This window comes from Hoplias malabaricus, chromosome 8 (assembly GCF_029633855.1).
Source record: "Hoplias malabaricus isolate fHopMal1 chromosome 8, fHopMal1.hap1, whole genome shotgun sequence".
NCBI lineage: Eukaryota > Metazoa > Chordata > Actinopteri > Characiformes > Erythrinidae > Hoplias > Hoplias malabaricus.
In genome coordinates this window covers 2174307-2200772 of record NC_089807.1, presented here as the reverse complement: position 1 = coordinate 2200772, position 26466 = coordinate 2174307, and the positions used below count along the sequence as shown (strand labels likewise).

Sequence of the window (26466 nt, the reverse complement as noted above, 5' to 3'; positions counted from 1 at the left end):
AACATCACCAGCAAAATCTGACATTCACTGAGAACCGATCCACACTCGTTTAAAAAGGAAGAGACACAGATGTCTGTTCATTAAAAGATAAATAAATAAAGTGTTTAATAAACTGTAGAGAGTCGAGGTTTAGACGGGGGCTGGGTGCCGTGTGAAACACTGGAGACTAATCCCTGAAGTTAAAATTGTTCGAAGCTCTGAAGCAGCAGCAGAATCCTCCGCTTCACCACACCACACACACCCTCTGATTAACCCCTCGGGCCCCGTCCAGGCACAGGCTGACCTCCGAAACCTTGGTCTTTATAAAGGCACACAAATCTAATCAGACGAATAGCATCCCAACACTTATCACTCTTCAGCAGAACGACCTGCTGCTCCGTGTGTGTGTATGTAAAAGAGTGCAGTGCATTCTGGGACTACACACTGCAGCCCAGTGTACAGAGGGAGACAACTCCAGCCCGACAGCAGCCGCCAGCTGAGGCCCGAACGCACACCGGCGTTTACAAACCTCTGAGCGCTTCAGTCCACGCCACCGCAGAGACTCGGACATCCGCGCTGGAGGAGCTCAGAGGCGCTGTGTGTTTGAGAGGAAGGGAGCAGCGCTGAACATCTGGGGACAATGTTACCGCTCTCCAAAGAAAACCCTGTATCTCCGTGTGTGTGTGTGGTTACTACATCATTAACACAGCCACTGTCCCTCACTGTGTGAACGTTTCATGGCGAATGACCCGTAGAAACGCTCCAGAACGACTCTGAACACAGTGTAAACTTTACTCCTTTAAAGTTACCGTCTGGAGACGGAGGCTTTTCTTTGGACAGCGATGAAATCTGAGGTGTTTCTGGTCGATTAAGAAACTGAGGTGCACTTCATTAATCATCTGTACATTTCAGTCCAGGACTGTTATTACACACAGGGTTTGGTTTCACTGTGAACACTGAATATAGTTGTAATTATTGAGTTATTCTCTTTATAAACAAGAGGAATGGTCTCATTTAAAATTTATCCCTTTCTTCACGGCGTAGGCGAGATATAAAACTGCACTCTTTCAAACTGATAAAAAGTTTCCTCCGCGGAGAGGAGAGCATTAACTACGCTTTCATTAAACACCCAGAGTGCTGTGGACACGGCTTTAACATAAAGATGGTGCGGTACGAGAACCACATTCGGTTCCTAGGGAAAGATGCTTTTAAAGATGTTAATTTCTGAGTGAAGTGATGCACTCGGTTCTTTTAACTCCTCACACAGAGCCCTCCACTGAGGGATTATTTAGGAACCTGAATGTGGTTCTGCTACGGCACTGCTCCCTTTGTCTCCTGTACTTCCTCTCGGTCACGTGCTGAACCCCTTCACCGCGACCGGAGCCTGAAACCAGATGTAATCGTCCCAGTCTGCGGCTGCCACCGGGGCTCCTCCGCTCAGAGCAGCGTCGCAGGACAGAGACACCACCCGCCTCTTCACCTTCGTGGGAACCTTGAAGTCCACCTTGGGCTTAAACCACGCCACGCCGCAGTCCCTGTGAGCCAGCGCCATCACGGTGGTGGACACGAGACGCACCGGCTTCACGTCGGAGAGCAGGTCGGCCACGAACAGAGCGCGGAAGAGCTGCCTCAGACACCAAGACGTCCTCAGACACTTCTCCCCGCCTCGCACCGCCACCGCCTCCATGTTGACCTCGTACAGCTCGGCGGGGAGCACGGCGGAGCCCCCCAGCATGAACAGCACCCGAGGGACGTGGCTCAGGGAGAAGAGAGCCTCCAGGTTGCTCAGCACCTCGTCCAGATCCTGCAGGGTCCGCTGGCAGCGCCGCCACGGCAGGCCTCCGCACGCTTTGGCAGGTTTCTTCACTTCGGCTTCCTCCGACTTCGGAAAGAACAGAGACAAGAGTCAGAGGTCATTTCTGATAACAACAGCCAGATGTGGTTAGGTCTGTCTCGATGATCAGCTAATCCCACTGTGCACAGACATCCTGTGCTGTCTGTCCACTGTTTACAGAAGAATAAAGGTCTCCAGTGTTTCCACCGCTCGCTCTGTTCTCTCTCTCTCTCTCTAATCTGGAGCAGTGTGGATTTGTGTCTTATTTGTTTAAATATATCTAAGCATTTCCAGTGTCTGGTTAATCTTAACAACTGGGTTTTTTTTTAAAGTTAGTGTAAAAATGGTGTAATTGGATAATGAAATGGTCTTAAATAATATGGTTTATTCAGTGATTTCTGGAGCTGTATATTCACCACAGAGAACTGGCGGTTGTGACAGGTCTAAAGGGATAGAGTCAGGACAGAGTCATTGTTAATCCACTGTTTACAGCGCGGTCAGATCACAGTGAGATATGAGACACGTGGAAATGATGCAGAGCTCTGAGTCATCTGGTGAGATCCAGAACAGAGAGAGAGAGAGAGAGAACAGGAAGAGAGAACAGAGAGAGAGAGAGAGACAGGGAGAGAACAGAGAGAGAGAGACAGAGACAGGGAGAGAACAGAGAGAGAGAGACAGGGAGAGAACAGAGAGAGAGAGACAGACAGGGAGAGAACAGAGAGAGACAGACAGACAGGGAGAGAACAGAGAGAGAGACAGACAGACAGGGAGAGAACAGAGAGAGAGACAGACAGACAGGGAGAGAGAGAGAGAGAGAGAGAGAGACAGGGAGAGAACAGAGAGAGAGAGAGACAGACAGGGAGAGAACACAGAGAGAGAGAGACAGACAGGGAGAGAACACAGAGAGAGAGAGACAGACAGGGAGAGAACAGAGAGAGAGAGAGACAGAGACAGGGAGAGAACAGAGAGAGAGAGAGACAGAGACAGGGAGAGAACAGAGAGAGAGAGAGACAGAGACAGGGAGAGAACAGAGAGAGAGAGAGACAGAGACAGGGAGAGAACAGAGAGAGAGAGAGACAGAGACAGGGAGAGAACAGAGAGAGAGAGAGACAGAGACAGGGAGAGAACAGAGAGAGAGAGAGACAGAGACAGGGAGAGAACAGAGAGAGAGAGAGACAGAGACAGGGAGAGAACAGAGAGAGAGAGAGACAGAGACAGGGAGAGAACAGAGAGAGAGAGAGACAGAGACAGGGAGAGAACAGAGAGAGAGAGAGACAGAGACAGGGAGAGAACAGAGAGAGAGAGAGACAGAGACAGGGAGAGAAGAGAGAGAGAGAGAGACAGAGACAGGGAGAGAAGAGAGAGAGAGAGACAGAGACAGGGAGAGAACAGAGAGAGAGAGACAGAGACAGGGAGAGAACAGAGAGAGAGACAGGGAGAGAACAGAGAGAGAGACAGGGAGAGAACAGAGAGAGAGAGACAGAGACAGGGAGAGAACAGAGAGAGAGAGACAGACAGGGAGAGAACAGAGAGAGAGAGAGACAGACAGGGAGAGAACAGAGAGAGAGAGAGACAGACAGGGAGAGAACAGAGAGAGAGAGAGACAGACAGGGAGAGAACAGAGAGAGAGAGAGACAGACAGGGAGAGAACAGAGAGAGAGAGAGACAGACAGGGAGAGAACAGAGAGAGAGAGAGACAGACAGGGAGAGAACAGAGAGAGAGAGAGACAGACAGGGAGAGAACAGAGAGAGAGAGAGACAGACAGGGAGAGAACAGAGAGAGAGAGAGACAGACAGGGAGAGAACAGAGAGAGAGAGAGACAGACAGGGAGAGAACAGAGAGAGAGAGAGACAGAGACAGGGAGAGAACAGAGAGAGAGAGAGACAGAGACAGGGAGAGAACAGAGAGAGAGAGACAGAGACAGGGAGAGAACAGAGAGAGAGAGACAGAGACAGGGAGAGAACAGAGAGAGAGAGACAGAGACAGGGAGAGAACAGAGAGAGAGAGACAGAGACAGGGAGAGAACAGAGAGAGAGAGACAGACAGGGAGAGAACAGAGAGAGAGAGAGACAGACAGGGAGAGAACAGAGAGAGAGAGAGAGACAGACAGGGAGAGAACAGAGAGAGAGAGAGAGACAGACAGGGAGAGAACAGAGAGAGAGAGAGAGAGAGACAGGGAGAGAACAGAGAGAGAGAGAGACAGAGACAGGGAGAGAACAGAGAGAGAGAGAGACAGAGACAGGGAGAGAACAGAGAGAGAGAGACAGAGACAGGGAGAGAACAGAGAGAGAGAGACAGAGACAGGGAGAGAACAGAGAGAGAGAGACAGAGACAGGGAGAGAACAGAGAGAGAGAGACAGAGACAGGGAGAGAACAGAGAGAGAGAGACAGACAGGGAGAGAACAGAGAGAGAGAGAGACAGACAGGGAGAGAACAGAGAGAGAGACAGACAGGGAGAGAACAGAGAGAGAGAGAGAGAGAGACAGGGAGAGAACAGAGAGAGAGAGAGACAGACAGGGAGAGAACAGAGAGAGAGAGAGACAGACAGGGAGAGAACAGAGAGAGAGAGAGACAGACAGGGAGAGAACAGAGAGAGAGACAGACAGGGAGAGAACAGAGAGAGAGACAGACAGGGAGAGAACAGAGAGAGAGACAGACAGGGAGAGAACAGAGAGAGAGAGAGACAGAGACAGGGAGAGAACAGAGAGAGAGAGACAGAGACAGGGAGAGAACAGAGAGAGAGAGACAGAGACAGGGAGAGAACAGAGAGAGAGAGACAGAGACAGGGAGAGAACAGAGAGAGAGAGACAGAGACAGGGAGAGAACAGAGAGAGAGAGACAGACAGGGAGAGAACAGAGAGAGAGAGAGACAGACAGGGAGAGAACAGAGAGAGAGAGAGACAGACAGGGAGAGAACAGAGAGAGAGAGAGAGACAGACAGGGAGAGAACAGAGAGAGAGAGAGAGAGAGACAGGGAGAGAACAGAGAGAGAGAGAGAGAGAGACAGGGAGAGAACAGAGAGAGAGAGAGAGACAGGGAGAGAACAGAGAGAGAGAGAGAGACAGGGAGAGAACAGAGAGAGAGAGAGAGAGAGACGGAGAGAACAGAGAGAGAGAAAAAGACGGAGAGAACAGAGAGAGAGACAGGGAGAGAACAGAGAGAGAGAGAGCCAGACAGGGAGAGAACAGAGAGAGAGAGAGCCAGACAGGGAGAGAACAGAGAGAGAGAGAGAGCCAGACAGGGAGAGAACAGAGAGAGAGAGAGAGCCAGACAGGGAGAGAACAGAGAGAGAGAGAGAGCCAGACAGGGAGAGAACAGAGAGAGAGAGAGAGAGAGACAGGGAGAGAACAGAGAGAGAGAGACAGACAGGGAGAGAACAGAGAGAGAGAGAGAGACAGACAGGGAGAGAACAGAGAGAGAGAGAGAGAGAGACAGGGAGAGAACAGAGAGAGAGAGAGAGAGAGACAGGGAGAGAACAGAGAGAGAGAGAGAGAGAGACAGGGAGAGAACAGAGAGAGAGAGAGAGAGAGACAGGGAGAGAACAGAGAGAGAGAGAGAGAGAGACAGGGAGAGAACAGAGAGAGAGAGAGACAGGGAGAGAACAGAGAGAGAGAAAAAGACGGAGAGAACAGAGAGAGAGACAGGGAGAGAACAGAGAGAGAGAGAGAGAGACAGGGAGAGAACAGAGAGAGAGAGACAGGGAGAGAACAGAGAGAGAGAGAGAGACAGGGAGAGAACAGTGAGAGAGAGAGAGACAGGGAGAGAACAGTGAGAGAGAGAGAGAGAGAGAGAGAGACAGGGAGAGAACAGTGAGAGAGAGAGACAGGGAGAGAACAGTGAGAGAGAGAGAACAGTGAGAGAGAGAGACAGGGAGAGAACAGTGAGAGAGAGAGACAGGGAGAGAACAGTGAGAGAGAGAACAGAGTGAGAAAAATAGGCGACGCTGAACCCAGCCCGGACACACTCAGACGGGGCAGGTTCCTGTTTTATTTCGTAGGGATCAGAGAGGACACTCTTACCCGTCCAGATGTGTGCTGCTGTTTCTGGAAGAACACCATCTGGTCGTAAGTCATGGGCAGCTGTTGTCGCTGATAGAGCACACACTTCAGGAGTTCACAGACAAATCTACAGCATCCGTCCAGGGTCACGCTCCCGGGAAACACCACGTCCACGCGGCCTTCCTCTCTGCCTTTCCTCGCCGTCTCCTCGTCGTCACACGCCCTCGTCCCAGAATCCTCCCGCCCGGACTCGGACACATCTGGCACCGGAGCTTCTGTCTGTACGGAGCCTGGAGGACACAGAGGAGGAGCACGAGGTGTTAATCAGGACATACCGAATATTTCTAGGAGAACACACACTTTCTGTGCCCAGATCATTCCGATTATTTACTTCCTGTCCTTGGGAACCTGCTGTAGAGCTGCTGGGACTGGAGGAGTTTCCCAGGACGTCGCTCACAAGCTGAAATACATCCTACACCTTCTCAGTGATGAACATTGAGACACTTACTAATGATCGTGAGATACTAAGCTGTGAGACTGAGACAGGAAGTCATGACGAGACGCTAAGTCACAGTTACTTAAAACCCACAGAGCCCTTCCTGTCACAACCCTTCAAATAAAGGCATGGGACGTGTTAATAATGAGTTGAAAAGAGAAATCTAAGGTGTCTGAACATTTCAAAGGGTTAATGAGTCAGTCACATGTTAAAGGCTAAGCACCGGACCTCCATGAATATTCCACATTATTGTAGTCACTGACAGATATAAGTATGAATTAAAATGAAAATAGCAGCTTAATTTGCTTTAAAACTGACAATTTTATTAAACTGACGGAAAAACCCGAGCTCGCTACGGAAATTCTCGAACGCGACCGTGACGTCACTGGTGGACAACAGCTGAACAACGCCGCGGTAAAACACCGTTATGACTGACTGTTATGACAGTATCTAGCTAAATAACCAACATTATTCATGACAATAGCCTAGCAATAAGCTAAACTCAAATGTAGAGGTACCGTTATTCTTGTAAATGTGATCGAAGTCGAACTCGAATTCCTCCGACACTATAAACCTCCGTAATGCAGCTACGTAGCCGAGTATAATCTGAGCACCGAGTTTAGCGAGTCAAGCTAACGTTAACTAACACCAACTAAAACAGGCGAAGTAAAGAGCAATGTGAAATAAAGAGTGTATATTGTAAATTAAACAGTGTAGTGTTTAAAGCTGAGTGGGGAGGCGGAGCTCTGACCTGTTTCTCCGGGGCCCGGGGCTGGTTCCCTCCTGCTGCGCTGCTCCTCTCCGCTCTCCCTCTCGGGGCTCATGTCCTGTCTCTCTCTCTCTGTCTCTGTCCCTGTCTGCGTCCCTATCTCTGCGCTGTCCGTGAGGACAAGACGACCGGCTTTGTACTGTCCCTCTGTCTCTGTCTGTGTCCCCGTCTCTGCGCTGATTGTGGGGACAGGAGGACCCACACTGTCCTGTATCTCGGTCTCCGTCTCTCCGGCCATATCCCTCCCTGTGTTTGAACTGCGGCTCCTTCGCGGTGCATCACGGGAAACAAGAAATTAAAATATAATTTTTTTTTGTTTTGTTTTTTATATTATTATTATTATTATTATACACGACTCTATTTTTATTAGATATAAAAACTTTAATTATTAAAACACTTCGTACAAGGCCTACAAATCACGTGATAGAAATGGGTGACGTCAGGGTATTATTATTATTTTTTTAATCTATCGCCACAATAACAGCATATTATATTACATTATATTATATTATATTATATTATATTATATTATATTATAATAAAGATAACGTAAGAGGCAGGTTTTGGTTTGATAAAGAAAACTACAAGTCCCAAAGTGCACTACTTCCGCTTTAGACAGGATGCAGGTTACACACGTTAAAAGTCGTAATGATTTTCACACATGCTCCTAAATTTAAGTTCGTTTGAAGCCAGGGTTTAATATATTTAGTCACGTTTAAGTCCTAAAAGTGATTTAAGTTTTTTATATGACAGGATTAATTATTTATTTACCATTATTTTATTCGTTAAGTTTATTTGTTAAAAATATACATGCAGGGGATTTAATTACAATTACGTAAATGTTAATAAAAAGCAACATTTAAAACATGTTTTTAGAACATTTTACACATAGTACATTTTGGGAGAAAAAACCCTTCTACTCTGTAGTATATACCTTGGAGATGTAAGGAGAGCTCAGCTGAAAGCACTGTTTATTGTAATATGTCACACTGATGAATATATATTTATGTATAATCCAGACCTAGCACTGCATCTCTCTTTGGCGGCGGGTGGCCAGCTGACCTTTGTATATTCAGGCAAAATGTCGTCTGAGAAAACATCTGGGGCTGCGTTGATCATTGAACGAGTGAGTTAGTTATATACCGCCCCCTGCTGGTTGTTCATTTCGCCCCTGGTTTTATTCAGGCATAATTTTCAAGTAAAATGTTTCCATTAACACTTTTATAGTGTGCTAGGGCTAAGCATAAGGAGATTTATATCATAAACATTTTACTCTTATTCTAACTGAATACACGGCCAAGAACTTCACCTCCGTAGAGAACCGTTCCCAGCCACACACAAGACAAGAAGAGAACCGTCTCCCAGTATGTCTCCACAGTCCTTGCTTTCCCCCACCAGTATATAGGTGACTTTAATATTATTTTACTATATAACCATCTTGCCTGCACTAAAATATAAACCTGATCATTTAAATTACTCCTGTTCATGTGACAATTCTGATCATTTTATGACATTTACACATTTTCACTAATTTTGGGGATGGAAATCCCAGAGACTGCACCCACATAACTCCAACTGTCTCTGGGCTACAGCTCCCTGATGGAGGTAGAGACACAAGGACGTATCCCGGTCTGAAACGTGAAGCCCTAAGTACTCTCCTGATGCAGGAAGACCACCAACATGACTTGGGGGGGGGGGGGGGGGTACTATTAAAGTGCTTCTTTTCATTTTCTGTCTGGAATGTGGCTTTTCTTATGGTGCTGTTTTCAGGGCTTTCCAAGAGAGATGCTGAAGTCCCTCCTTCACCACTGTGGCCGTGTTGTTAGAGATCCAGCTACAGAAGAAGAAAGGATGTGTGGCTGAAGGTTTTTCCAGCTTAGCTAAACACGAAGAGCCTTAGGGCACTAGATAGATGACTGACCTGTGTGTACAGAAAAGAAAAAATAAAGCAGTTTTTGGAATGAAATGAAACTTTATCCGTGTGTGAATGGAATGGTGATGTATGAAAGTGATTACAATATTAGAGCAAAAGTATACTTTCATTGGGTTAAACTGTACAGGCACGTGGAGCAGCGGGTAGTGTCTCTGTCACAGCTCCAGGGTCCTGTCTGTAAGGAGTGTGGTGTGTTCTCCCTGTGTCTGCGTGGGTATCCTCCGGGGTCCTGTCTGTGAGGAGTGTGGTGTGTTCTCTCTGTGTCTGCGTGGGTATCCTCCGGGGGACTGTCTGTGAGGAGTGTGGTGTGTTCTCCCTGTGTCTGCGTGGGTATCCTCCGGGGGACTGTCTGTGAGGAGTGTGGTGTGCTCTCCCTGTGTCTGCGTGGGTTTCCTCCGGCTGACTGTCTGAGAGGAGTGTGGTGTGTTCTCCCTGTGTCTGCGTGGGTATCCTCCGGGGGACTGTTTGTGAGGAGTGTGGTGTGTTCTCCCTGTGTCTGTGTGGGTTTCCTCCGGGTGACTGTCTGTGAGGAGTGTGGTGTGTTCTCCCTGTGTCTGTGTGGGTTTCCTCCGGGTGACTGTCTGTAAGGAAATGGTGTGTTCTCCCTGTGTCTGCGTGGGTTTCCTCCAGGTGACTGTCTGTGAGGAGTGTGGTGTGTTCTCCCTGTGTCTGCGTGGGTTTCCTCCGGGTGACTGTCTGTGAGAAGTGTGGTGTGTTCTCCCTGTGTCTGCGTGGGTTTCCTCCGGGTGACTGTCTGTGAGGAGTGTGGTGTGTTCTCCCTGTGTCTGCGTGGGTTTCCTCCGGGTGACTGTCTGTGAGGAGTGTGGTGTGTTCTCTCTGTGTCTGCGTGGGTTTCCTCCGGGTGACTGTCTGTGAGGAGTGTGGTGTGTTCTCCCTGTGTCTGCGTGGGTTTCCTCCGGGTGACTGTCTGTGAGGAGTGTGGTGTGTTCTCCCTTTTTCTGCGTGGGTTTCCTCCCGTTCTCCAAAAACACACGTTGGAAGTTGGATTGGAGCCTCAAAAGTGTGTGTTAGTGTGTGAGTGAGTGTGTGTCGCCCTGTGAAGAACTGGTGCCCCCTACAGGGTGTGTTCATGCCTTGCGCCCAGTGATTCTGGGTAGTCTCCGGACCCATCGCCGCCCTGAACTGGATAAGGGTTACAGATAATGAATGAATGTTTTAGAGAAAATAGACAATTTTCATTTTCAGAATCCACAAATTAATAAATTGATCAAAATATAACTAAATCAATAAACATGATATGTCATAAATACGTCTATTGTTTCCATTTTCCATGTTTTAGTTTCAGCTACTTTTTTCAAATCTAGTTAAAGCAGTGCTAATAACGTTTCATTAAATCCTCTGTAATTTCTCTCTCTTTGCTCCTTTTACAGTGATGTAGGTTTTCTTAAATTCTGAGTGGAGGCGATGGTGGTAACGGTAGTGAGGTTGAGGCACAGGTGATGGAGCGTGACACCGGTTCCACCGCTGAGGGAAGGCCCTTGTTCCAAATTGAGGAGATGAGCACAAAACTCTGCAGTGCTCTCCACCATTTGTTCCAGACCCAGAGATGCGTTCCTTGGCCGAATCAGCAGCAGCCAGCGCCTGTGTTAGCACACACTCCCTCGGTCAATATCTGGGACAGCCAGCAGCAGCCACAGCGGGACACCAGGCAGAGGCGCCCGCAACATGCTTCTATATAAAGTCCTGACTTTTATTTGGCACCAAATTCTAATCGTTTTTACATTTAAAGAGTACAGTCCAGTAGTCCAGAGACAACATTGGAAATTAGTACTTTGTGATTTTGACATTAAATAAAACTTCAGGGGAATGTTTTACTGCAGTTTACTCAAAACCCCAACGAGGAAATGGGGCTGTACTCTGTTTATTCCACTGTCCACCCTCAGAGAGGGAAACTCTGCCTGGAGGCTCTGCCTCTCATTTAAAAGAACACTCTGTGAGGCTTTTTACATTTTTTTTTTTTTGCTCCTGGGGCTCCACCTAGTGCAATTAATTTTTACTGCACTGTACTGAAATCAGTGGGAAGGGGGAAGGAGAGGGTGGTTTCCTGTCCTCCTGCAAATGTTTCATAGTGCCTTTTCTACAGTGCTGAGCCAGGAGTAGCAATGACTCTGAATGACTGAAAGTATCGGTTCCCTAAACGGATTCGCATCTCACATATAGCGAGTCCCCTGTTGTACAGTGGATATATGATTCATTTAAAGATATTGCTCGAAAGAGTCGGTTCCCTAAATTGAACCGATGCTATAGGCAAACTTCTGTTGTACTCAATGGAGGAATGTCTCATTTAAAGAGCTTGCTCGAAAGAGTCGGTTCCCATAAGTGGAGATATGATTCGCTTAAAAGGACGGATTGAAAGAGTCGGTTCCCAATATTGAATATATTCTGCTATAACGGTCCTCTGTGGGACTCAATGGGGGTGTGATTCATTTAAAGAGACTGTTCGGAAGAGTCGGTTCCCATCACCGAGCCGATCCGTTGACTGAAGGCATCTGACAGGTCGGTTTAAACGGGGTATCGGCGGCGCGCGCTTCTCCCGTTTTCGCTCGTTGCTAGCCAACCACGTCACGACGCTCCCGCGGCCCGACCCGCCCTCATCGCGCGGCGGTTGGCTGCGGCGTCCGTGTGCCTGGGACCGCGGCCCAATGACGGCTCCGGTTCTCCGCCGCTGAGGCTTCGAGTCGCGGTCGGTTGCGCCGCACCTGCTGCCGGATCCTCGCGCCAAGCTCCGCAGGAGAGGCGTCGCGCTCACGAGCGGGTTCACTTTCTCCTGAGAGTCGGGCACGCGCGCGCTGGGAGCCTGGGGTTGCTCAACGCCAAACACAACAACCCGAGGCACGCGCAGAACGGCAGCATGAGCAAAAAGAAAAAGGAGTGGAGGGCGGAGAAAGGTAACGCTGCTTCTCTTCTTCCCCCGGAGCTAGCGGTAGCTCCTCAGCCTCACCGCGCTCTCACTCACCCCGCCGTCCGCCTGTCAGCCTTGAGCCTGGCACTGACACGGTCTCAGAGCCCACACTGAGCCAGGGTCCCGGCTCCCGGAGCTCAATGTTTACACCGCCGTAGAGAAGTTGCGAGAATGCTGGCAGCTGCAGCTACTGCCTCCCAGCTTCTCCTCCACTCTGATTTCACTCTGATCTCAGTGTAGTCACACTTTTCTCACACTGATTTTACAGTGATATCACTGTGCTCTCATCCTGATCTCACACTGTTCTCACTCTGGTCCATCACACTGATCTCACACTGTTCTCACTCTGCTCCATCATATTGATCTCACACTGTTCTCACTCTGCTCCATCATATTGATCTCACCCTGATCTCACACAGTTCTCACCCTGATCTCACACTGTTCTCACCCTGATCTCGAACTGTTCTCTCTCTGTTCCATCATACTGATCTCAAACTGTTCTCACTTCGCTCCATCACACTGATCTGACACTGTTCTCACTATGCTTCATCATACTCATCTCAGCCTGATCTCACTCTGCCCCATCACACTGATCTCACCCTGACCTCTCACTGTTCTCACTCTGCTCATTCACACTGATCTCACTCTGCTCCATCATACTGATCACACCCTGATCTCACGTTGTTCTCACTCTGCTCCATCTCCCTGATCTCACACTATTCTCACTTTGCTCCATCATACTGATCACACCCTGATCTCACGTTGTTCTCACTCTGCTCCATCACATCGATTTTACCCTAATCTCACACTGTTCTCACTCTGCTCCATTATAGCGATATCACCCTGTCCTCACTCCACTCCATCACACTGATCCCGCACTGTTCTCGCTCTGCTTTATCACACTGATCTCACATTGATTTTACACTGAACTCACAATGAACTCATATTACCCTCACATTTTTGACACGGCTCTAACTCTCTCTGCTCTTACACTCTTCCCACATGGATTTCTCACTCCTCTCATAACACTCTTTTCCATCTTGTTCTCACATTGTTGTCACATTTATAATACACTGTTCTCAGACTGATCTCACCCTGCTCTCACATTGTTTTGACACTGATTTAACACTACTCTCACACTGCTCTCACACTGACCTCACACTGTTCTCAAACAGCTCTCACCCTGCCCTTAAACTCCCAGTGCTGATCAGTGTTGATCTCCCATACTATCTATTTAACTCATCATACATATCTCTCACACCAAACATTGGTCTCACACTGTTTTTGCACTGCTCTCACACTGTTCTCACATTGATTTCACACTGCTCTAAGGGAGATCTTACCCTGTTTTCATACAGATCTCACCCTGTTGTCACACTAATCTCCCAATAATCTAACTCTGATATTTCCCTGTTCTCACCCTGATCTAAACTTAATCTCACTGATCTCATGCTGCTCTTAAACAGATTTCACGTTGCAATTTCGTTAGCACACACTGTTCTCACTCTGCCCTCATACTGAACTCACACTGTTGTCATTGATCACAGCTTGCTCTCAATGTTATTCTCAAACTGAACACACACTGATCTCACACTGTTTTTACACTAATTGCACCCTGCTGTCACCTTGAACTCACAGGGCTCACACACTAATCTCACACTGATCTCATGATGCTATCACACTGATTTGAATCTTATCTCACACTGAACTCATGCTAATCACGCATTTCCCTCTCACTGCTTTCAAATCTACCTTACATTGCTCTAACACTAATTTCACTCTGCCCTTAAATACTCTCACTCTGATCTCACACTGATCTCACGCACTTTTTTGGGCTGTATGCAAATGAGGCAGTGTCAGGTTTCAATCTTTTCATCTGTGTTTCTGAAAGGAGACGAAAGCGTGTCATGGCGAGACATTGATTTGTTGTGAGTGATTGTAGCTTTCATGTGTTTTGTTCTGATGTTTACATTTACACACAGGCTTCAAAGTGAAAAAGGCTTCAAAATGTAAACACAAGTAAAGTGTTAATCTGTAAATAACTTTAAACCCTAATGAATATAGAGCAGCACAGACAGAAAACTTTTCCTTTATAGGGTGGTACAGACTGGTCATTTAGGAACACAGTTCCCTTTTAGGGCAGCACTGAGTAATCATATATGAACACTGTTCCCTTATAGAGCACCACTAAGCAGTTGTTTATGAACACTGTTCCCTTATAGAGCAGCACTAAACAGTTGTTTATGAACACTGTTCCCTTATAGAGCAGCACTAAGCAGTCGTTCATGAACACTGTTCCCTTATAGAGCAGCACTGAGTAGTGGTTTATGAACACTCTTCCCTTATAGAGCAGCACTAAGCAGTCGTTTATGAACACTCTTCCCTTATAGAGCAGCACTAAGCAGTCGTTTATGAACACTGTTCCCTTATAGAGCAGCACTGAGCAGTGGTTTATGAACACTGCTCCCTTATAGAGCAGCACTAAGCAGTCGTTTATGAACACCGTTCGCTTATAGGGCAGCACTGAGTAGTGGTTTATGAACACTGTTCCCTTATAGAGCAGCACTAAGCAGTCGTTCATGAACACTGTTCCCTTATAGAGCAGCACTGAGTAGTGGTTTATGAACACTTCCCTTATAGAGCAGCACTAAGCAGTCGTTTATGAACACTGTTCCCTTATAGAGCAGCACTAAGCAGTCGTTTATGAACACCGTTCCCTTATAGGGCAGCACTGAGTAGTGGTTTATGAACACTGTTCCCTTATAGAGTACCACTAAGCAGTCATTTATGAACACTGTTCCCTTATAGAGCAGCACTGAGCAGTGGTTTATGAACACTGTTCCCTTATAGAGTACCACTAAGCAGTCATTTATGAACACTGTTCCCTTATAGAGCAGCACTAAGCAGTCGTTTATGAACACTGTTCCCTTATAGGGCAGCACTGCGTAGTGGTTTATGAACACTGTTCCCTTATAGAGCAGCACTAAGCAGTCGTTCATGAACACTGTTCCCTTATAGAGCAGCACTGAGTAGTGGTTTATGAACACTCTTCCCTTATAGAGCAGCACTAAGCAGTCGTTTATGAACACTGTTCCCTTATAGAGCAGCACTAAGCAGTCGTTTATGAACACCGTTCCCTTATAGGGCAGCACTGAGTAGTGGTTTATGAACACTGTTCCCTTATAGAGTACCACTAAGCAGTCATTTATGAGCACTGTTTTCTTATAGAGCAACACTGAGCAGTGGTTTATGAACACTGCTCCCTTATAGAGCACGACTAAGCAGTCGTTTATGAACACCATTCCCTTATAGAGCAGAACTGAGCAGTTGTTTATGAACACCGTCCCCTTATAGAGCAGCACTGAGCAGTCATTTATGAACACTGTCCCCTTATAGAGCAGCACTGAGCAGTCGTTTATGAACACTTAACTTATAGAAAACCACTAAGCAGTCGTTTATGAACACCATTCCCTTATAGAGCACTACTAAGCGGTCATTTATGAACACTCTTCCCTTATAGAGCAGCACTGAGCAGTTGTTTATGAACACTGTTAACTTATAGAAAACCACTAAGCAGTCGTTTATGAACACCATTCCCTTATAGAGCACTACTAAGCAGTCGTTTATGAACACTCTTCCCTTATAGAGCACTACTAAGCAGTCGTTTATGAACACCGTTTCCTTATAGAGCACCACTAAGCAGTCGTTTATGAACACTCTTCCCTTATAGAGCAGCACTGAGCAGTTGTTTATGAACACTGTTCCCTTATAGAGCAGCACTGAGCAGTGGTTTCTGAACACTGTTCCCTTATAAAGCACCACTAAGCAGTTGTTTATGAACATTGTTCCCTTATAGAGCAGCACTAAGCAGTGGTTTATGAACACTGTTCCCTTATAGAGCACCACTAAGCAGTCATTTATGAACACCATTCCCTTATAGAGCACCACTAAGCAGTCGTTTATGAACACTCTTTCCTTATAGAGCAGCACAAAGCAGTCATTTATGAGCACTGTTCCCTTATAGAGCAGCACTGAGCAGTGGTTTATGAATACTGTTTCCTTATAGAGCATCACCTAGCAGTGGCTTTTGAACACTGTTTCCTTATAGAGCATCACTGAGCAGTCATTTATGAACACCGTTCCCTTATAGAGCAGCACTGAGCAGTGGTTTATGAACACTGTTCCCCTATAGAGCACCACTAAGCAGTCGTTTATGAACACCGTTCCCTTATAGATCACTACTAAGCAGTCGTTTATGAACACCGTTCCCTTATAGAGCGCCACTAAGCAGTTGTTTATGAACACTCTTCCCTTATAGAGCAGCACTAAGCAGTTGTTTATGAACACTGTTCCCTTATAGAGCAGCACTGAGTAGTGGTTTATGAACACTGCTCCCTTATAGAGCAACACTAAGCAGTCGTTTATGAACACCGTTCCCTTATAGGGCAGCACTGAGTAGTGGTTTATGAACACTGTTCCCTTATAGAGCACCACTAAGCAGTTGTTTATGAACACTGTTCCCTTATAGAGCAGCACTAAGCAGTTGTTTATGAACACTGTCCCCTTATAGGGCAGCACTGAGCAGTGGTTTATGAACACTGTTCCCTTATAGAGCACCACTTAACAGTTGTTTATGAACACTGTTCCCTTATAGAGCAGCACTAAGCAGTTGTTTATGAACACTGTTCCCTTATAGAGCACCACTAAGCAGTCGTTTATGAACACCGTTCCCTTATAGAAAACCACTAAGCAGTCGTTTATGAACACTCCTTCCTTATAGAGCAGCACAAAGCAGTCATTTATGAGCACTGTTCCCTTATAGAGCATCACCTAGCAGTGGTTTATGAACACTGTTCCCTTATAGAGCACCACTAAGCAGTCGTTTATGAACACCGTTCCCTTATAGAGCAGCACTGAGTAGTGGTTTATGAACACTGTTCCCTTATAGAGCACCACTAAGCAGTTGTTTATGAACACCGTTCCCTTATAGAGCAGCACTGAGTATTGGTTTATGAACACCGTTCCTTTATAGAGCAGCACTGAGCAGTCGTTTTTGAACACTGTTCCCTTATAGAGCAGCACTGAGCAGTGGTTTATGAACACCGTTCCTTATAGTATCCCTTTGTGTGCCTCCGAGTTCCTGATAAAGAAGAGCCAAAGGACAGAGATAGTAAATGTTTAATTACGCAGTGGTCTGATCTGACTGAAGTAAAGGCGGAGGAGGTACATTTCTGTGTAAATGACTGCAGTTATTCTCATCAGTAACAGAGCAGTTCTGTCTGTGGTTAGAGAACAGCATTTTTCAGAAGGAAACGAACACAGTGTGAACACACTCCAGAGGCGAGGAGAACACTTCTGAAGATTCTGTAATGTTTATTAAAGTCACTCTGCTCTATCTTTGGTAAACACTGATTCTTAAACCCCAGTCTTCCAATGTATTTAAAAACACAAGTCACATGGTGATCTCTAATAAACCAGTCATTTGTTTTCACCTCCACAGGGCGCTGGCTCAGTCTCAGACTCCCAGTCACATGACAGGCTTTGTTTACAAACCCAGTTTCCAATTCTGTTCATTTTCCTGAAGCTTTATTTAATGAAAAATGTATAAAGATTTCCAACATTGTCTCTGAACAAACGGACTGTACTCTGTAAATATAAACACAGTTAGAGTCCGACACCTGCAGCTCAAAAAATGTGGTGATGGAGGTGAAATAAGAGCAAAGAATTTATAGAATATTATAGTTTTGATGGCACCAGAGGGACGTGGTCACCACTCAGAGAAGGGAGTGTGGTCCCTGCAGCAGAGAGGAGGCGTGGTAACCACTCAGAGACGGGGGTGTGGTAACCACTCAGAGAGGGGGCGTGGTCTCTGCAGCAGAGAGGGGGCGTGGTCTCTGCAGCAGAGAGGGGGCGTGGTAACCACTCAGAGACGGGGGTGTGGTAACCACTCAGAGATGGAGTGTGGTCTCTGCAGCAGAGAGGGGGCGTGGTAACCACTCAGAGGGGGCGTGGTCTAAGCAGTAGAGAGGGGCGTGGTAACCACTCGGGGGCGTGGTCACCACTCAGAGAAGGGGGTGTGGTCTCTGCAGCAGAGAGGGGGCGTGGTAATCACTCAGAGAGGGAGTGTGGTAATCACTCAGAAAAGGGTGTGTGGTAACACTCAGAGAGGGGGTGTGGTCTCTGCAGCAGAGAGGGGGCGTGGTAACCAGTCAGAGAAGAGGGCGTGGTCTCTGCAGCAGAGAGGGGGCGTGGTCACCACTCAGAGAAGGTTATGATGTGAAGACAGTGGCTTGACTCAGGAGTCAGGGGTGTTTTTTACTAATTGTTTTGTTTGTTTTGGACCCCACAGAGCGCCTGCTCAGTCTCGGACAGGAGGAAAGACGTAAAGAGTACAGAGGAAACTACGTGACCTTGGACAAGATCGCCACCTGGAGGCGACATGGCAAGAACACAGGTAAAACCTCAGCATTGGCACCTCTGAGATCTTCATCAGGAGTAAAACACTCTACTGTCTGAAAACTATTACTAAAACAGAGACATCCTCAGAATTCACACAGTTACTGAACCTTATTCATAAACAGAGTTTCCCCAATTCCCCACTTCTCTGAAGTGCCCTCCCTTGTTGTATCAGGTGTACCAATGTTACATATAATTACAGTTCAGCGTTGAGATATTCTCCGCTCCTTTGTCATTGTACTGACTTGTCCTTTATCACTCACACGGACTTTTGGACACAGTATTGTCCCCAAGAACAGAACAAACTCATCACAGTCTTCTGCAGCTTTTTCCTGATGGAGCTCAGCACCAACGCAGCGCCCAATAAACTCTTCACCCTCCACACGGCTTCAGTCTTAGGTTCTTTTTCTGTTGAAAACAATGACAATTGTAATTTTAATACGACACACAGTCACCGTGACGTCACAGAAGAGCGGAGACTGATAGAGTTCTTAATTACAGTTATACGCTACAAACAAAACTCACTTTAAAATGTTGCACCCGTTAGAGATAAGAGTCACCCACTCCGACACAAACACATCTTCTTCTTCTATTTATTTTAAACCGAATTCATATAAAACTGCAACCTCTAATTGAACACAAACCCACAGTAAAGTGACAAATATCCTTCACAGTGGATTCGTACGTTTTGTGTCTCATTCGTTTGCGTTGCTGCCCCCTGTCTCTGGAATAGCCCCCACTTTGGGAACCACTGTCTTAATCCAACACAGAGATTCATCTCCCACCAACAACAACCACTGGCTAAACCTCAGAGAACACGACTCAGAAGATCCCTCGATACACACCAAGTCTGTGGACACCAGCTCCTCCAGCATCTCTCTCTGTAACTACGGGGAGTCCCTCCTCATTTACAGCAGGCGCCGTGTCTGTGGATCTGAGAGGGCTCTAAACACAGAGGTAGATCTCTGTGAGGATTCAGCTTACTTCCACAGTCACCACCTCGTGGTGTTTCTCTTTGTTTTTGGATTTACTGAGAGTTTAGAGACACGCACGGGTCCAGTAACGTTTCACAAAGTGTAAACAGTGTGTTTCCTCTCTGTGATTTTTATTCTGAAGTTCTTTAAAAGTGACCTACTCTCCCTCTTCTTCAGGAGGAAACACAGGTCTGGGGCAGAGTGGGGGTTAGTGTTTCTGTTAAAGGCACCAGTCTTCTTCAGCTTTTAAACGGTTTGATGAAGAATTCTTCGGCTCAGATGAAAAGTTTGAGTGAATGTGTTTCACCAGCACCTTTACGTCAAACTTTAAAACTCTCACCCTGAACTTCACAGAGCGTTAAAGACCACATCATGAGAGGCTTCTTCTGTGACATCACTCCCTTCAGCACCTCTTTATTTTTAGTTTGGAGCTGAAACGAGCCCTGCGTCCTTCAGAGGGAGGTTTTAGATCAAAGTACAGAAGGCTGTTGTTAGATTTAGTCAAAATCAATAACCTGCTGTTGATTTAAAAGCAAGGGCATGGTCCTATAATAACAGTAATATATTATTTCAGCACAGGCTGTTGCTCTGCATACTTAGTGACCCCTCTTTCCCCCTGTTCTTCAGCGCTCAGGACACCCCAGGGCAGGCAGATTAGGCACAGCAGAGCTGGAGTCCACGTGCATTTTTGTCTTGCGCCATTTCACTGCATCGCATGGCTCTGCTGGCCGTGTGGGCGTTTCTCTCGACTCTGCTTCCATCCAGTCAGAGCCAGGTGAGCTTTGAGGTGCTGGCACCTGAGTGGGTAAAGGCACCGTGTCTGCAGCTTTCATTTTCATCAGACCTCTGATTCTGACTGGAGCACGGCGGATTCTTTACTTTATTTCTCTGAGGTGGGAAACACCCACGCGGCGCGTTCCCCGAGTCACGCGGCTCAGACTCGTACCTTTACTAACGTCTTTAATCACATTTGTGTTTATCAGTAAATGTAAATAAATGGTGTCTTAGGAACAGAGGAAAACCCCCTGAAAGTTGATCTGATGATGGTGTGGAGCACTGTCGAGCAGCTGCTCGGCGCTGGGTTTGTGCTGAAGGGCTCCACACAGACTCAGCAGCAGACTCCCGTCTCCTAGTGTTGGCCCAGATTTAATCACAGTCGGTGGTGTTTAATTAACGGCTGCAGATGTAATAAAAATGAATTTGAATATTTCAAGTGGTGGGGGCTCAGAAAACACAAACTAATCCCCTCAGTGCAGTGGTGCTGTTGTGTGCTTGAGCTGTGAGTGTCTGCCTTCTGCTACAGTCTGTGTCTCTCAGCTCCTACCTCAGCGTGTGTTTACCGCGCCCTGTGTGGTGTTAGCGATGTTCAGGGTAAACGCAGTGGGTCTGAACAGTTTACATCGTTAAATAACAGCGTTAGAATAAAGTGCTGAACACAATCCAGAGACTCTACTCTTCTGGAAGGGCTTTACATGACTTTTGGAGAATTGCTGTGAGGATTTGATGGCCCCTCTAGCTCACACATGGCATTGAGCATGTAGACCTTAGTCCCCTGTGCAGTTGTTCCAGAGGATCCTGTTTAACACTTCAGTTAAAACAGCTGAATGCACCATTTATAAAGGTGTTTTGTACACACAGGGGATTGTGCTGGCAGTTCCACTAGAGCACAGTAGGGGGCAGTCGTTACAACAGTGATGGGTCAGTACTCTATAAGAACCTACACTGCCCACAGGACGCTGTCGGCTGGATGTTTTTGGTCGGTGGACAGTTCTCAATGCAGCTGTGACACTGAGGGGTTTAAAAACTCCAGCAGCACTGCTGTGTCTGATCCACTCTACACCAGCACAACACACACTAACACACCACCACCACGTCAGTGTCACTGCAGCGCTGAGAATGATCCACCACCACATCACACCTGTGAGATGAGAGAGGGACAGTGAGGGGACAGTGGAGCTTAGAGAGAGGACAGTGAGGGGACAGTGGAGCTGAGGGAGGGGACAGTGGAGCTGAGAGAGAGGACAGTGAGGGGACAGTGGAGATAGGAGAGGGGACAGTGGAGCTGAGAGGGGACAGTGGAGCTGAGGGAGGGGACAGTGAGGGGACAGTGGAGCTGAGAGAGGTGACAGTGTAAATATATTCATGGTTATTCTGAATTCTAAAGTTTCTGGGAGCAGTGCAGACATTAAGTGGTGTGAATGAATGAATGAATGAATGAATGAATGATGCCTGTGTCTCTGTGTCTCAGCACCAGAGGAAGAGGAGGACAGTGTCCCCGTCGCTCTGTGTGATCAAGTCTCTCTGTACAAAGGAGACATCACTGTCCTGGAGGTGGACGCCATCGTTAACGCAGGTAAGGGCTGGTTTCCCGAAGTTCTCTTCTGTTCTGGTGTCGACTCTGTGCCGGTGTCGACTCTGTTCTGGTATTGACTCTGTTCTAGTGTCGACTCTGTTCTGTTGTCGACTCTGTTCTGGTCTTGACTCTGTTCTGGTGTCGACTCTGTTATGGTATTGACTCTTCTGGTGTCGACTCTGTTCTGGTGTCGACACTGTGCCGGTTTTGACTCTGTGCCGGTGTCGACTCTGTTCTGATGTTGACTCAGTTATGGGACATATATTTCAGTAATATGTATTATTTTCCTTCATTTATAGTAAAGCTACTGCCATTATTTTTTTTTTTCATATTTTTCAAGGCTTTATGTGGAATGTCAAAGAGAATGTTAAAGCTAACTTTTTTTTCACAACACACTGTATTTGCAGCAGTATCTGTCCTAAATATGTTTTGAAAATATTAATGTGTTTTATATTAAAACGAAGTAAAACGGAGAGTGAACACGGCGTATTAAAAACATTCGCTTACCGTTTTTGACTTTTTTCTACTCAGTGATCTGCTCTAAACGATTGAAGCCGTTGAAAGGGGCGTGGTTTTAATGTGACGCAATAATTCATGCAAAACACTGAAGGATTGTGGGTGCACACGCACCGCAGTAAAACTGTATTTTTGTGTTAATATATTTAAATTATGTTATTTCACGCCTGTTATATTTACATTGTTTAGTTCACCGCTGGCAGAAGCGGCGCGTTAATGTCCCGAAGCGGATTAAAGGCCGTGTTTAGCGGTGAGTTTGGTTCCCGCCCCGCGGCTGAGAGACTCTTCACCGTCATCGAGAGCTGAAGCTCAGAGCAGAAGAGAGGAGCTCGGAGAGCTGAGAAACTAAGACTATACTTTCAGGGATCATTTCTATAGTTTCTGACTTGGAAATTTGATTCGAAAGTGTCGAGTCTTCCTCTCCACGATGACGAGCCGAGACACTTCCCTCTGAGCGTGAATCGGACGGAACGAGAAATGAATCTTTCATTGCTCTCCGTCTTCGATGACCGTTCCCCCTGTGTTTCACGGGGCGGAGGAAGGAGGTGTGATCAGAGTGGTTAGGTTTTTATCTGTGAACGTTAGAATCTCTAAGTTTTAAAGACGTATCGACACAGTCTGAGTGAATAAACTGAGCCGTTATTAAAAAGAGTTTCTATAGCCGCAGTAACCGGGTGGTGTCTCGGTTTAATGTGTGGAGTTAGTGCGCTTTGCTCGGAGACAGGACCAGGGTTTAAATACTACATGTTTTTACAGTTTCACTGGGTCTTTATTCCATGTCACGGCTGGAGAACCAGTGAAGACAACAATTATTTTAACGTAAATACAGTTTTAAAAGCATTTCAGTTTTGGGAGAATCGATAATGATGTGAAAATATACATTTGATTTACATTTTGAATGGACATACTGCCCCCTGGGGGCCATTAGAGGCACTGCCACAGAACAACACAGCATACACTAACAGCCCGATCTTCTAGAATTCAAGAAAGATGATAGAAATTCTCTGGTGTGGACTCGGGTCTGGTATCGACTCTGTTCTGGTGCTGACCCAGTACTGGTGTCGACTCTCTTGTGCTGTCGACTGTGATTTTGGTATCCAATGATGCAGCATTTGTGGGGCTTTGCCTCCCTCTAGTGTTTAAAACGCGCAAGTGCATTTTCTTTAATGCAGTAGTCCTGTTATTACTGTGTGTGTGTGTGTGTGTGTGTGTGTGTGTGTGTTCACACGCTGTGTTTCTTGACAAAGTAAAAGAAAAGATTAAAATGATTCAAACAAATAAAGCGATACGATAAAATAGAAAACTAAAGAGCTGCTCCAGAGTAAAGAGTGAGGAGTGATTTAAAGCGAGCTGTAGCTGCTCTCGAGATGTTCTCGGTCTGGTTCTGGTTCAGAGCGGCGCCGGAGCTAAACGCTGCTGCTCTGTGTTTACTCTCCACCTGAGTCAGGACTAACTCTAGTTCCTAAAGATCTGAGAGCTCTGCTCGGCTCTGATCTCTGTATCACATCTGATAAATACACTGCTCCTACACCATTAAGACATTTATAACCAGTAACACCACTGTGTTAAAGTCTACTCTGTAACAGACCGGTCTCCAGTGGAAGGATTTAAGAACAGGGGGGACGTGTCTCTCCTTTTGCTCCGAGGGAGACTCTGGGGCTGTGTTCTGAATCAGCTGAAGCTGTTTAATGGTCTTTTGTGGAAGTCCAGTTCAGAGACCATTACAGTAATCACTGCTAGAAATAAAAGCATGGATCAGTTTCTCCAGCTCTGGTTTAGTCTCTGATCTACTGATGTTCTTAAGATGGAAAAATACTGATTGAGTAACTGCTTTAATATGAGACGAAAACTGATCTGAGTCCATTAATACACCAAGGTTTCAAGTCAGTTCTTTAGATTTGAGGGCTCTCGTGTCCAGATACGCAGCCAGTCTGTGTCTCAGTGCTGTTCCCAAATAAAATAATCTCAGTTTTAACTTTATATTCTTATAATCAGCTGCAGAAAGTTGTCTCCCATCCAGTTAGTGATGTGTTCAAGACACTTACACAATGAGGACCAGAGTCGTTTGGGGACAGGGCCGTGTAAATCTGAGTATCATCTGCACAGCTGTGATAGGAGCAGTCCATAGTCCTGTAGAATCTGGCCAAGAGGAAGCATATATAAATTAAATAAAAGAGGACCAAGAATAGAGCCCTGGGGGACACCACAGGTCACTGGCATGTTCTCTGAAATATTATTTTCTATTTCTACAAAGTAGTTCCTGCCTTCCAGGTAAGAACCGAACCACTTCAGGGCTGTTCCTGAGAGTCCAACCCAGTTTGAGAGTCTATGTACAAGAATCTTATGGTCAATGGTATCAAAGGCAGCACTAAGGTCAAGAAGCAATAGAAGAGAGATCTTTCCAGCGTCTGTATTTAAATGAATGTCATTAAAGACCTTAATTAGAGCAGTCTGTGGTTACACCAGAACCCGGACTGGAGGATGTCCAGGCTGCTGTTTGTGGACAAGAAGCTAGTGATTTTGAAAACGCAGTAATATTTTACCTTGGGAATCTGTACTTTAACAGAACTCCCTCGGTCTACGTGTGTGAAAGGACATTTACCAGAATCCATATGTGAAAATGACTTTAGAGTGTGTGCTCAGACGGGACTAAAATCACAGATGAACTCCCCGTGAAGAACTAAGCCCTGACCCGTCCATATGAGAGTCGTAAAGGGGGGGGGGGTTCGATCCCGACGTGTGTCTGCGGCGGAGGCGAGGTCAGGACCGAACTTGTCTGGACTTGTTCATTGGAAATAGGGACTTGACATTGTTTCCTGTCTTGTGATTCTGTGCATGGCTCTGACCTCGCCATCCACACCCTCCACGCCCTCCACACACTCCGCACACTCCACACTCACACACTCCTCTCTGGCTCTGAATCATAAAGTGTGAAATCCCATTTTCTGCAGCACACAAGATTTTCTTTTCTCTTTCTGCCCTGAGCCCGGTGTGTGTGCTTTGTCTCGTCTGTTGAGCTGCATCGCCGCTCCTCAAACTCCAGAGGAATCCACATGTGCACCGCCCTCTGCCAGGAGAGAAGATTTAATAAAGACCACGACCTAAGCTCACCACCAGCAAAATGAGTGTTGACAGACGCTGAATATAAAGCAGGGAGTTATCGGAGAAGATGTGGAGACTCTTGTTCTTCTGATTCTTTATTGCCACGTCTCACACAGAGCGAGAACACTGCCCCTGTCAGAACAACACTAACGGGTCTGAGCAGAGCACACCGTCTAATACTGGACTACAGAGAGAGAGAAGAGAGAAGAGAGAGAGAGAAGAGAGAGAGAGAGAGAGAGAGAGAAGAGAGAGAGACAGAAAGACACACACAGAGAGAGAGAGAGAGAGAAAGAGAGAGAAGAGAGAGAAGAGAGAGAAGAGAGAGAAGAGAGAGGAGAGAGAGAAGAGAGAGAGGAGAGAGAGAGAAGAGAGAGAGAGAGAGAGAGAGAGAAGAGAGAGAGACAGAAAGACACACACACACACAGAGAGAGAGAGAGAGAGAAGAGAGAGAGGAGAGAGAGAGAAGAGAGAGAGAGAGAGAGAGAGAGAAGAGAGAGAGACAGAAAGACACACACACACAGAGAGAGAGAGAGAGAGAGAGAGAGAGACAGAAAGACAGAGAGAGAGAGAGACTGAAAGACAGAGAGAGAGAGAGAGAGAGAGAGAGAGAGAGAGAGAGAGAGAGAGAGAGAGAGAGAGAGAGACAGAGGGAGAGAGAGAGAGGCCATAACAGAGGCCCAAACTGAACACTGGGGCTGCATCAGCACACACCGCGTAGTTTAAGTTTTGAGACAGTGCTCCTTCTGAACTTTAACACACTCTCCATCAGCTCAGCTCCTCCTGCTCAGTACCAAACGTCAGCGAGAGAGCCTCACTGGACTGTGATCTCCGGAATGGTGTTTGTAATCTTCACTAATGTCTCTGAGAGGCTGATTGCAATCATATCCTCACAGCAGTGTTCTAAATCTAGATTTAACCCCTCTCTGAAGGATAGAGGCTAATACTTCAGTGAAGAGAAACAGACTCCGACTAATGCCCCCCAGTTACGTCAAACACAAGCAGGAGATGGTTGTTGCTGCTCTCGCCTGCGGAGTCTGACACGAGCCACGCTGACACAAGTCTGAAGAGCCACTGTGATTCTGCCCCACCGTCAAGTGCAGAGACTTTAGAATGGCCCCGCCCCCTCGTCTGA

The 26466-nt window shown here is 46.7% G+C and overlaps 2 protein-coding genes and 1 non-coding gene across 4 annotated transcripts in view; 2 read left to right on the top strand and 1 right to left on the bottom strand.

The window, feature by feature from the left end:
* Nucleotides 1-12: 12 nt before the first annotated feature.
* mad2l1bp (MAD2L1 binding protein) lies at nucleotides 13-7335 on the bottom strand. The gene is made up of 3 exons (XM_066679424.1): nucleotides 7060-7335; nucleotides 5834-6102; nucleotides 13-1861 (listed from the first exon to the last, which is right to left on the bottom strand). Exons 1-3 carry the CDS (start codon nucleotides 7313-7315, stop codon nucleotides 1331-1333), a joined length of 1056 nt encoding a protein of 351 aa, XP_066535521.1. The 5' UTR covers nucleotides 7316-7335; the 3' UTR covers nucleotides 13-1330.
* Nucleotides 7336-11552: 4217 nt separating this feature from the next.
* macrod2 (mono-ADP ribosylhydrolase 2) overlaps nucleotides 11553-26466 on the top strand; it is a 1000902-nt gene continuing 985988 nt past the window's right edge. For both annotated transcript variants that reach the window (XM_066680090.1, XM_066680089.1), the window contains exons 1-3: nucleotides 11553-11919; nucleotides 18283-18387; nucleotides 21612-21716. In XM_066680090.1, the coding sequence (XP_066536187.1) occupies nucleotides 11883-11919; nucleotides 18283-18387; nucleotides 21612-21716 (247 nt within the window). In that variant the 5' untranslated portion in view covers nucleotides 11553-11882. The remainder of the gene's footprint in view (nucleotides 11920-18282; nucleotides 18388-21611; nucleotides 21717-26466) is intronic.
* Nucleotides 22580-22793, top strand: LOC136706190 (small nucleolar RNA U3). The gene has a single exon (XR_010804132.1). It is a non-coding gene; the product is annotated as a small nucleolar RNA U3 (small nucleolar RNA).

What these genes read in the sequence shown, in the direction of transcription:
- mad2l1bp (XM_066679424.1), bottom strand. Translation starts at nt 7,315, where the DNA reads ATGGCCGGAGAGACGGAGACCGAGATACAGGACAGTGTGGGTCCTCCT. An exon ending in CCCGGGCCCCGGAGAAACAG is followed by an intron (nt 6,103 to 7,059) that starts GTCAGAGCTCCG and finishes TGTGTCCTCCAG; the next exon opens with GCTCCGTACAGACAGAAGCT. An exon ending in AGCAGCACACATCTGGACGG is followed by an intron (nt 1,862 to 5,833) that starts GTAAGAGTGTCC and finishes TTCTTTCCGAAG; the next exon opens with TCGGAGGAAGCCGAAGTGAA.